This window comes from Lagenorhynchus albirostris, chromosome 10 (genome assembly GCF_949774975.1).
Source record: "Lagenorhynchus albirostris chromosome 10, mLagAlb1.1, whole genome shotgun sequence".
NCBI classification, from domain to species: domain Eukaryota; kingdom Metazoa; phylum Chordata; class Mammalia; order Artiodactyla; family Delphinidae; genus Lagenorhynchus; species Lagenorhynchus albirostris.
The window spans coordinates 61533187-61546353 of NC_083104.1; the positions used below are offsets into that span (position 1 = coordinate 61533187).

The 13167-nt window shown below is 35.2% G+C and overlaps 1 protein-coding gene across 4 annotated transcripts in view; it reads left to right on the top strand.

The window, feature by feature from the left end:
• The window catches only part of HMGCLL1 (3-hydroxy-3-methylglutaryl-CoA lyase like 1), a 137742-nt gene that overhangs the window by 54823 nt on the left and 69752 nt on the right, over positions 1-13167 (top strand). For 3 of the 4 annotated variants that reach the window (XM_060164112.1, XM_060164116.1, XM_060164113.1), the window contains exon 4: positions 12895-12990. The exons of the other annotated variant lie outside the window; for it this stretch is intronic. In XM_060164112.1, coding sequence (XP_060020095.1) covers positions 12895-12990 — 96 coding nt within the window. The remainder of the gene's footprint in view (positions 1-12894; positions 12991-13167) is intronic. 4 annotated transcript variants of the gene reach the window in all.

Genomic DNA, 13167 nt, shown 5'->3' on the forward strand with positions numbered 1-13167 from the left:
GACAGAACGATTTTAGTGCACCAGCTTACATGTAATTTTCTGAATAATTTCTAATCCTTCTAGAGATCCTGAATGTGGCTCGAAATTGGTATTCTGTTAATTCTCTGCATCTTCTTCTGTTTCTTTCCCTTAAACATGGGTCATGGGAAGAGTCCTCCGGTTTATGTTTAGATTGCTGCTTGCTCACTTATTTCTTTTTTTAGCATTTCAAAACGTTTTTACAGCTTCCCTCCTACTGTTTTGTTTGGCAACAGCTTTTCTAACTAAAGCAGCTGAAAGAAAAGTTCCACAGTAGCAGGGTGCCATATAAAACAGGATCCCACACCTATAATCTAAATGGCCAGAAATGATAAAATACTTGCCATTAAAAAATACATGTTCTTTACAACTTATCTGGAAAAAGGGTTTCCTTAGAGTGACATATAATCTAAGGACATTTGAAATGAGTCCACATAGCCCCTCACTTCAGTGGAGCGAACAGCAGTAAGAGTAGAAAGAAAATGTGTTTATAAAAACTCGATGGGTTTACTGCAACTTTGGAATGTGGCTCTCAGTAATGAGCCTTTTAAATCATTATAAATACAATAATTTTTGAAGGTGAGCTAGAGTTTTCCATTATCTTTAATGTAGCCATTTGGTTTTAAACACGTTCATTCACACGAGTGATTAAAGTGAATACCATTTATTTAAAAATAAGAATACATGAAAAGTACAAGACACTGTATGTTTATGTCTGTCGTATACAAAGTCTCAGTTATAAATATTTGCTCTCTGTCTCATTAACTTTTAACTTTTGGAATGGGTGGGTCCCAAGTCTGGCCACATCAGCAAGGGGCAGAAATAGATTTTCTCTGTAAAGTAGAAAGAAATATACATAAAAGGCTGTAAAAATTATTTACCAATCAGTCTAACACTTAAAAATATGGCCCAAGCACAGTGTAAGCAGGAAGGAATGTGTAAACTTTTCCTTGCCCTCCTTTTAGTGCTGATGCAATTAATGCTTTATCGGTAATGAAAACACATTTACTGGATTGAAGTTTAAGACTTAGATTTACATGGATGAGGTGCAGGAGACAGTAGCTTCTGCTCCTGAGCGCCCCCTGGCTTCTTTTTCTTGTTCTGCTCTTTTTGAGGGGGATGGGTGTGTGAAGAGGCAAGGAAGGGGATAATTTGGCAGAGATGTTGAGTGTGTGTGTGTGTGTGTGTGTGTGTGTGTGTGTGTGTGTGTGTGTGAGCGTGACTGAAGGAGAGAGAAAGTGGAAGAACTGGTGTGGAGAGCTTTTGGGGAGAGCCCCGGAATTCTTTTGCTTATAAGGCACAGTGTCCTTGGCAAGGTAATTTCATCTTCTGCGAGTCTCATCCCCTATATCCTAGAGGAGTTGCCCTCTGCCATCGGCCAGAGAGGAGCCTCGTGAAATTTACAAGACCGCAGTTCCCATTTCGTGGGGTTACAGGAGTCCTTTCACCCAGATAGGCTAGTTAGGATATCACATGGTGATTTAGAGTTGCAAACGTGAGTGTTGCAAGAGACAAGCAAACATGGTATGCCTTTCATAGCCAAGCCTTATAAATTTTCTAGCATCACTTTTCCATACCATATTAGTTGATGTAGTTACAAAGCCACCCAGTTTCAAAGGGAGGGGATCCATGCCACCTCTTGACTGGGGAGGGGCGTTGTAGAGGAGCACATGGGTGGAGAGATATCATTGGAGCCATTTTTCTAATCTGTGACACTTATGTTTTTTAAAATGATCTAGTAATTAATCTAGTTCTGCATGTGTTTTTTCTTACTGATAATTAAAGAATAAATACAGCTGATAGAAAAGTGGGTTCTGCATTGTGAAACCCCCACATTCCAAAAAATATATATATATTTTAGTACTCTCAGGGCTGCTAATGTTTACCTGACTCCTATCCACTCCCTATATACAATTGTGTTGCCTCACATGGGAGTCAGGTTGCTTTTTGAGTGATTAACATGAAGTGCAATATTTTAAAGTAGCTCCATCCTTCAATTACGTCATTGCTACTGTTGTCACAGAGAGCAGGCAAATTGCCTAAAGCATAGTCACAGATTTTTAAAACACCTTTGTCTCTCTCAGAAAAGAACATGGAAATATGAAAATGTTTTCTTCTTTTTATTAGGATGGTGAGCACTACATGTTTTTTCTTTTTGAACTTGTTTAAGGTTATACTTTGGAATAAAATTGGAAAAAAAATGAGTTGCTAGCACTGTACATATTACTTGGCATTCAACAGTAACTCATTCTCGACCTAAGATGTAATTTCACTTCTGTGTGCAAAGAAAAAAGCAAAGCTTATAACGAAAAGCAATAATGTCACAATTCTACTGGTTAGATTGTCTTATTTTTTTCACATCGTAGGGTATAATTCAATACTTTTTTAGACTTTTTTCCCCATGAGGCCAACAACTATGATTCTACTGAAAGATTTACTATGCTCAACATGCACTGCTTTTCTAATTGCTTAATCTGATCAATTACATTTTGACTAAAAATTTGTTTTTTTGGTTCTTAGATTTATGAAATGTACCAAAAATGTTCAAATAAAATACTTTATCTCACTTTTTATATATTTTATAAATATATTTTTATATATTTTACTTTTTATATATATCTCACAATTATATTGTGTTTATCAAATTTTCTCTAAGTTTACCCATGAAAGAAAAAAACTTTCAAAGGCATTTTGATCATATGAAAATTCCATTTTTGTATATGATTAAAATTATATTAAAATTGGACCATGAGTTATCAGTATGCAGCGACAGTTTGAAAGGTCTTGCATATAATACAATTGCATAAAAGCCGAATACAGTACAGTTTGGCACAGAAAGACTTGATTCTAACTTTTTAATGGCATTTTCTGCATTATGCTGATGAGTTTGTCAATCTTATTTTACTATAAACTAATTCCATTGATATAACTCCTGACTAAGCCACTTCACATGCAATCCACTTTAAGAGAAGCAGAGTTTGTCCTGTGGACCAGACTCCAAGGAACTAAAGTATTTCCTGGGTGCCACGGTTATGACTCTCACAGGAAGAATCACAGCCATTAGTGAAAACCAGGTTTAAAGTTTAAAGTGTTAAGATTAAATGTGGACTGTTTTGATCATAAGTTTTAAGTATGCCAAGCATCACTTGTTTTTAAGAATTCACGATCCTTGTACATTGAACACTGAAAATGAAACATATACTAATTATTTTTAAATTGATTATGGTTTTAAAGACATGTTTTGTTGATATGTTTATAAAGAATTATTATTCCAGTTAATTTTTAAAAATAAAAATAAAGTATTTTTTCCTAATTTTTAGATATACACACAGACAGACACACACACACACACACTACACGCACACTGATCTAATATTGCCTGGTTAAATTGCTGGAAAGTTCTCTAGGAGTCATATGGAATAGTAAACATTGGAAATTAGATAAATCTGAATGCTAGAAGTAACATTACATTCCAAAAATAATATTAAGCAATAGGTTAGTTTTATATTGCAAACTGACACATTAATGAGACATATATATGCTAACATTTCACTTCTTCCATATTTGATAAAATAAAAGGAATACAAATGTATATTATTCACTTAGAGTAAATATAAAACATTTACATTCTTATACTTAAAAATTTTTATCCAAATTCATTTATCCTGAATATCCAATTTATCAAATTAAAGGCTGATTGGAATTATATTTTTAGAATAATAGAATATTTTGTAACATCTATGAATTTTAGCTATTTGTTCATCGTCAATGTATAGGACATTCTTTTGAAGAATGCTGTTCATTTTATAAATATCTTGGATAACTTCAAATTTGTAAAGGCAAAAGTTCAGAGTTTAAAACTGAGCTGCTTTAATTGTTCTAGGCACTCACATTCCTGTTTGCTTTATAAACTAAATTAAGTACTCTTTGAAATATCAACATATTGAAGCAAATTCACACTAACAACTTGAGAGCGTTAATACTACTTACTCCAGACCTTGTACTGCTGTGATGTGGGACTATCAAGAAATTTTAACACTGTTCTTAGTCAAGACTGATGCATCATGTATTGAATTCAGCTTATAGTATATAGTGAGAAACATATTTCTTAGTAGTCCCAAAATAGTTATTTCTTCACAAGTCCTCCAGGCTGTAGGTTTCCTGAGCTTTCAGTGACATCATTGTATCTTGTTAGAAATAACAACATACACATTTTCTGACAGAAAATCTGAGACCTGACTCTTACTTATTTCTGATATGATTTGACAAAGTATTTTCATCCTTTATGCCTTGGATTCTTTCCATTCATTTATTCACCCATTCACTGCTTTTATTGTGTCTCTGTTAAACACTGCATTGAATTCTTTTTTGTAATCAAAAATTGAATAATGTGTGGTTGATAGCAATATCTGTATAATGATCCAATTGTAAAGTTAAAATGGGTAATAAGAATGAAATCACTAAAAAAAAAATTGACTCATAATGGGGTTATAAAATCAAGTGAATATCTGTAAATGAGCTGTCATAAAATAGAACCTAGGAATCCAAATATGTTCAACAGTTTATCTTTAAGAGGTTGTCTGTCCAGGCTTTTCAAGTTTTGTCTTCTGTAGTGCTTAGCCAGACAGAGCTCTTCAGAGCCATACGATGTCAAATCATTGCAGTTAGATCTTACAGGCTATTGTGACTGCATTGCTTGCCAGCATAACAAGAACTTTTTTGCTACAGCGCTCTCTTATTGCCAGTGAGATGGTCTGCCTCAAACCTCCCAAGCTTCCCCTCTGCTCACCAGCGCAGCTCTCCACTGTGGGCAGGGGGGCTTCCAGAAGGAAGTGTAAGTATAGAGGGGAAAGTCCATTTACAGTCATTGAGAATGAATACAATTAGACACAGTATTTTAAAAGTCACTTCTGCTCCCATGCATGAGAAATAACACTGTTGACAGTGTTATTAACAAACACAAAGGCATGATATATGAGAGGCAACACAGTTGAACGGAAAGAAAATTATACTGGGAGCTTTGAGACTTCTTGCCCCTACTTCAGAGTCATGTTGGGAACATGATTGTTTTGACATGGGACGACCAGGAGGGTGGTCACCAAAGGCATTGACCCGAACAAAGAATCACTAATGCATTTTTGTTATGTTTGCCTTAGGAAACGGGAAATGTTATTGAATAAGATGACTCTGGTTTCTCTGTCTGGAACATTGGTCTCCTAGTGTATAACCCACAAATCCATTGGGTAGATTGCGTTTATTTTATAATTTAAAAATGAATATTTGTAGACATTAATAGATTATGATGAAAATGGCTTGCAGGTTTCACAGTAAAAGAGTGTGGGTCATGTATGCTACTTGCTTGGGTCACTCCTGAGAAGCCTGCACATTCCTTCCAATAGAGGGCGGTACAGAGGCCCTTAGAACACAAAGGTAATGTTGAATAAGGAAGCACAGGAAATTATACACAGCCCAAATTAGTTTTTAGGCTTCTGGACTTAAGAAGTTTTGTGAGTATGGTGTCAGACCATTTTAGCAGTGGCAGCCAAGACAGGGTACTGGGTAGAAAAAAAAAAAAAAACTAGATGTTCAATTTTCCAGAGATTTCCTGTGTTTATTATTGTAAGACTGTGATTTATTAAAACTGTCTTACTTCGTCAAGCAGACCAAGATTTCCTCTGTGCTACTGAGGCTAAGATATATGGGGTTTGTGGAAAGAGTCTGTGAATGAGACAGGGTTGGAGTACCCAGGCTATAAGCTATTCATGGCTGGGTAGAGCGTTTTCACTTATGGCTGTCAGGAAGGGTGCTTAGTCCCATTTTTTTTCTCATGGCTGAATTTACGAATGTGTACCTTTAAGAGGAGTTACTGCTCAAATTGAGTTTTGAGTTATAGGTTCTGAAACCACATTATTTACATTTGTATAGTAATCTGTGGCATGTGTTGAAGAAATGACACGTCCTGTATCCATCCTTCCTGCTGCATAAGGAAAAGTATTACCATAAATGAGATATCATCTAGCCAGTGGAGATAGTATGCAAACACCTTCTGATATTGTCTGCTCATTTTGAAGAGATCTGAATGCTGTCCTGGGTCATGGTGGGGTAAAAAAATCCTTCAAATATATTTTTAAAAAATTATTCAACACAGTGTATTAGTGAGGGTTATAGGTCCATGAGGATAAATCTATTTCCTGGCAAAATTTAAGATGGTTTATTTAGCAGAGACTTTATAAAAATACATATACCCAGAAATATTATGGATATACCAAGAATAAGACATGCCAAACTGAACTCAAATGGTAAGGAAAAGAAATACTATAGATACCATAGATCTTTATTTCAGATAGATTCTTAACTATCTTGATGATATGACTAAGAGCGAGGTAGGAAATTTCAACCAGGCTTGGAGTCTCTGAAATGTCATTATTTTTCTTTAATCAATGGAACTTTTTTCACCCTGGATGAAACTTTATTTAGAACCTCAATATACGATACAGACAGAAAAATTACCACAAAATATTTGTATAGTTTCCTCCCAAGACCCTGGATGGGGCCCTAGCAATGTGCTCACCTGGTCATGTGTTTCAGTCAAATTTACAAAAGTTAGAGATTTTTGAAGATATTTAGACAATATGGAGGATGTGCTTAACAAAGAGGAATTAGAGAGTGTGCTTTACAGTCAGACAGGGTCCCGTCCCTTCTCCCCCACTCACTGGGTGATTCTCCTCATCCTTTCCATCTCTGTCTACTTCTTCTTCTACAGAAACTGTCCCTCTCATTGGGTGGTTAAAAATGTTTGAAGAGGGCTTCCCTGGTGGCGCAGTGGTTGAGAGTCCGCCTGTCGATGCAGGGGACACGGGTTGGTGTCCCGGTCCGGGAAGATCCCACATGCCGCGGAGCGGCTGGGCCCGTGAGCCATGGCCGCTGAGCCTGCGCGTCTGGAGCCTGTGCTCTGCAATGGGAGAGGCAACAACAGTGAGAGGCCCGCGTACCGCAAAAAAAAAAAAAAAAAAAAAAAAAAAAGATGGAGTATCTTACCTGGATTTTAGATTACATGGATTTTAGATTCTACTCTAAACACATTTGCCATTTAAAAACAGTGCTAACTTCAACTCTGAGTAATTCTACTCCATCACACAATACAGTTGCCTCACCAGAGCCACCATGATGTATTGAATAATTTCTGTGGTGATGCAAAACAACTCAACTCCTCTCAGGAAGTTTGCATTCTCCTTATTGACTCACTCTTACTGAGTTAAAATCATAAAGGAAAAAGTTTTATGTGTCATACACGTGTGTGAGACTTTCACATAAAAAAAATTATGGTAAATGCACCTCTGGAAATTAGTGACCTGTACAATGTGATATCTTTGTAATTATACTTGTTCTGGGAAAAGGAAAAAAAAATGTTCATCAGTGATTAGATTCTAAATGAACGTCTCACACAACATATATTCAGTTGGAACTGAACAAAATTTACTCAATGAATATTTTGTTTTCTCTATCAACTGTTATTCAGAAGAGAGGTAAAGGGTATAGATACTTTTACTTTTCATTTCATTGGACTTGAAAATGAAAGAAGGGTATGAATTTAAAAATTAATTTCTATAGAATATCTCCATAATTATCAGAAGAATTTTAATAAACAATTATGTTTTATTTTAATTTATTTATTTTTGGCTGTGTTGGGTCTTCGTTTCTGTGCAAGGGCTTTCTCTAGTTGGCGGCGAGCGGGGGCCACTCTTCATCGCGGTGCGCGGGCCTTTCACTGTCGCGGTCTCTCTTGTTGTACAGCACAGGCTCCAGATGCGCAGGCTCAGTAGTTGTGGCTCACGGGCCTAGTTGCTCCGCGGCATGTGGGATCTTCCCAGACCAGGGCTTGAACCCATGTCCCCAGCATTGGCAGGCAGATTCTCAACCACTGCACCACCAGGGAAGCCCAACAATTATGTTTTAAGTTTGGGCTTATTAAACCCTTTCCTTTTATAGTATACTAGAGTATAATTTATCATAGAAATTATATTTGCATATATAATATATGAATAGTTGTGCTTTATGACTATTTTTTAATAATTTCATACTTTATGCATAGTCTTACTCCATTAAACTCTATGAGTATTTTGCTCCTTTAAAAAACATGCCCCTGAGTTATTTACATTTGGCCTAGATAAGGGTTAGCTTAAATATTTGTCATTATTCTACTTTAGGTTGCCAAGAAAAATGCTTCCTTACCTGCTTCATAGAACTTCAGATGACATGGCATTTGTATTATTTTGTATTTTTGGTATGTACACACACACACATACACACACATTTCCCACCACTAGCCTGTGTATTATATGTATATGGACTGCCTCTGCATCATTTTTTAATGCCATAATGTTAGATAATTGTAAGTGTATAAAATGTTGAAATGAGTCAATATTCAAACGTTGAAGGGCATTTAAAAAGTCCATTTTTAAGGTCTCACGATATTTTAAAATTAGCTTTTGTATCCACCAATGACAAATTTTATAGTCTATTTGTAAAATATATACTCATATGCATTATTTTGAAATTCCAATAATCTCAGGGAATTCGGATGAGCATTTAACAATGCTTAAACTATATTTTAGCCACTGCTGTTGTCTGGAGAACACATTGAAAGCATAAATATTTAGGAGAGATTATTATATTCAGATAATGACAAAGTATTAGTAAAATGTCTAAATATGTGTAATGTGGAGTGTCCAAATATAATCACCCCATGATAGAGTTAGTAGAAGTAAAATAAAAGCTCTAAAAATTACATTCTAATTTTTGTGATGCTTTGCATATCTTTAAGATGCTTGCAAATTATTGCACAATTATTGTGACTATTTGAATCCATATCAAAATTTGGATACCTAGAACAATTGATTCACCATGGTATAGCCTGTTTGATTGGCTAGGTAGGTATGGCCATTCCCACACCATGGCCAGATGATGGCATATCCTGTTACTAACCAAATAATGGGAATTTTTATGATCTTAAATGAAAAGTTACAGCAAAATCTTAAAAATATGTTAATTCAAACCAGATGTAGAAAGATTTTGTTAAGATGTCAAAATAGTACTGTAAAGGAATAGTTCTATTATTGTTTGACTAATAGTTAGACTTTAGACATTAAAATAACATCAGATTGAAGTATAATATAAACTCTCTGAGTAAAAAAATAAAGTAAAGCAAGGATTTTATACCTTTAATTGAAACCTGCTCTACTTTATTCACTGTAATAAAATTATATCCTATCATGATTTCCTAAAGCTCTTTACATAATTGTCTTTATTGACCAAATTTAGCCAGAATACTATTATGTCTTAAATGACCTCATTATAGTGTGGCTGTTTTTAAAAAGGAAAATGTTCTGATTTGTTGGATTCTAATTAATGTATTTATCATAATTTCATTAATTTCAATGATTATCAAAGTTTAGCTTTCATGACCTGGGAATTTGGTTACTGTCATCTCTGCTTATTTTCTAGTTCTGCTGATTGAAATATCTATTAAATCACAGTTTAATTACATAAATTTCTACATAATGATTCAAGATTTTTGTTAAACTACATATAGAGTGAAATAGTCACTTACAGGTTAATATGGCCTATATTTCTTGAAGATTAAAATTTGTCTTGTCTCCTTCATGCTGTGATGCACTGCCACACCTTATTCTCTAACTGCATATTGGTTTGAGAAGCACTCTTTATTGATTTCTGTTATCATGTTAATGTAAATGTGTCTCATAAATAAACATACTGTGTTTAGTTAGACATAAGTATTAGTAATAGCAATGAACACTATTCTCTAGTAAGAGTGTTTTAGATTTCATTACAATGTCCTAAAACTAGCAGTAACTTTACTTGTCTTTCTGATTGAAATTAGGAATAAGTGCTCTAAATTTTTTATGATAATTTGTGAGTGCATGTTTGCATATATATGTGTGTGAGAGAGAGACACAGAGAGACAGAGACAGAGAGATAGAGCTCACACTCTAGCCTCAGACACAAACTGGATATATAATCAAGAACTATGTTGAAATCTGCACAAATGTTAACTATTTTTAAAAGAAGTTATAAAAGAGTGAGGATTACATTTTTGAGTAAAGTCACCTTCCTTATACTACCAGCCACTGTGTCCTATTAATTTTTCTCTGATACTTCCATTCCCAGTGCCATTTCAGTACAGTGGAACTTGTCACAAGCTGCATCCTCACCGTTGCCTGAGAATTGCCTCTCTTTTCTCTTGACTGCCCTCTGCACCTCTCCCAAGTTAATTGTTCTAAAATACTGCATCTATCCCAGTCTTCCCTTGCTAATTCAGCACCCACTCTTCATGGCTGTCTATTGTCTTCACAATAAATCCTGAATTTTTAGAATAATGTGAACCTAACTCAAGACACATCAAAGTGTGTGGCCCCCTGTCCTAATTTATAATCTATTTCTTGATTGTTTACCAATAATCTTTTCTAGCTGGATAGTGTATTCCTACTGCAACACCCACCTCTTCCTCTTTTCCAACCCTATTGATTTTTCAGTGTTTCAGCCTTTATGGCTTTGTAATGAATTATCTGAGAATTTAGTGGTGTCAATAAACATTTGACATGCTCATCAAATCTTAGGGTCAGAATTTGAACAGGGTACAGGAGCAAAGTTGTCTCTGGTACACAGAGTCTGGGGCCTCAGGCTGAATCACCTGGAGCTCCTTCAATCACAAGTTAAAGGGTTAGGGTTAGGGTTACGGTTAGGGTTAAGTTTAGGATTAGGATTAGTGTTGACTGTTGGCCGAGGGCTCACCTCCTCTTCACATGGGACCCTCCATGTGGGCCTCTTCCTGTGGCTGCTCTGCAGGAGCTAGTTTTTCTCAGAGCAGATCAGCTGACTTTCCCATGGTGGCTCCCCCAAGGAGAAAGCCATATAGAAGCTCCATCCTTTTTCATAAGCTAGCCTCATCATTCACATGGCATTATTTTTGCTGTGCTCTATTGGTTGGAGCAGTCACAAGCCTGCCTAGGTTCAAGTGGATGATAAATAGCATCCACTTCTTGATGGAGATCGGTGAGGTTTTGGAAGAACATGTGGGATTGGAAATACTGCTGTGGCCATTTCAAAAAAATGTCATTATGTCATATTAGGGACTGTAGTTCTTATCCCATATACTCTTTTGAACGTTCCTAGATTAGTATAGGCCCTGCCAACCTTTCCCCATTCTGAGCTCTTATAAACTGTGCTCTTGTTCACAACCAGTATATTTTTTTGAATTGTTAACTTTCCTAGTGCATCTCTTTGATATCCCCAACTATATTGCAAATTGCTCAGTGCAAGGACATTACTTTCCAGTGTTTATATTTCCCACAGGGCCTAGCATAGGGCTTTGGACACAATTGATGTTCAATAAACCTCTGGGTTAAAGTGAAATAGGCTTAGAATAAAATAAACTTTGGCTTTTATGCATCGTAGATGTCTGTGGTGGATGGTCTTTGTGAAGGATGCAGCTATGGGGTGGGCAATGGTGGCTGTGATCTCTAAGAAATAAGTGAACAAGAATCACATTTTAGACAGAATTAAATGTGTTTGGATTGAATGAAACATGAAGGTTTAAATGTCAACAAGGCATGATGGCAGTCAGTAGGAAGTGCTTTTTTGCATCTTAAGTATTTAATTTTAAATTTAAAATGTATTTAAAAATTCATTTAATTATTCCAAATAATAATCATTGAAAGTATTAAATTGAATTCTACGGGCATTTAACTCAGAGTCAATAAGACTAATGGACCAGTAAGAGTAAATATTGTAACATTTCACATTAAAAAAATGTGTAGCTATGCTAATAAAAGCATTTATACTCTAATTTACTTTTATTTCCTTTTAAATTAAAAACAATACATGCTTATTTTAACAAGTCAAGGTATATAGAGAAAAAACAAGTCTTCCGTCAACCGTTCCCATACTGAAGATACAAAGTTTGGTTTGGTGCATGTTTTTACAGCTTTCTCCATGTTCATTTCGTATACTTTTCATTGTTTATATATTATTCCTTATATTTATTGTTCATGCCATAATTTATTATTCTTCAATATGCAAAGCTCATGGTTATGTCAATGGTAATTTCTCTATGTGATGATTATGGGATTTGATCATCAGTTATTGCTCTAGGAGGCTAAATTATAGACTTCGTAGCAAACTGGTAAATTTGATATGTTAATTCAAAGTTGGCTTTTTTTTAATAGATTCATAGAAAATATACAAAATGAAGTCTTTGTAGGATAAGTTTCCTGCTGTGTGCTCCATTGTATTTATTTGTTCACGTTATAAGAACAAATAGTAACTCAAGGATAGAACTACATAAAGCAGTATGACTGTTACTAACTAAAACCAATAATATACTAAGGTCTCAAACTTGTTAAATTCTTCTAATGGATATGTGTAATTTACACTTTACTAAATATTGTAAAATTTCATATGTTAAAAATTATTTGGACGTAAAATTTTCATGTGGAAGGTAAATGCACAGCCTATGGCCTTTCAAACTCTTCCCACTATCAGGGGTATTGGAGTCTTGACCATAAAATGAAAGGAAGAGAATAAAGATCAGTCAAGTGAAAACACCGGAGTTCAGAATTCCTGACTGTCTGTAATCAGTCACTTAAACAGATCCTGTTATGTGAGGACGTTACACCCAGATCTGGTTATTATGTATTTATGACATTGAGAACTACTTATCTGGCATGGTTTTGCTATTTCAAACATGAATTGATAGAATATAATTGCCTGTATTATTATAACCTCCTGAGAAACTAAAAACATGATTGATAGAATATTCCAAGTCCCATATCTCTATATAACTATTATGTATTTAAGATGGCAGATCACACTGAAGTGATGAAGGGCATTCGTCAATATCCAGGAATTCGATATCCTGTCCTTACTCCTAATCTTCAGGGTTTCCACCGTGCTGTAAGTGTGCTACTAATCTTTCTAAAACTGATATGCTTCTTGTTGTAAAGATCTTTTCAAAGTTAAATTGGTGTGATATGACTCCCTCGTTATCCTGCATAAATAATATCACTAATACCCGTAATACAGGTACATGGAGATCAGTGACCTTGTGGCATTTTTGGGACTAAAATGCTC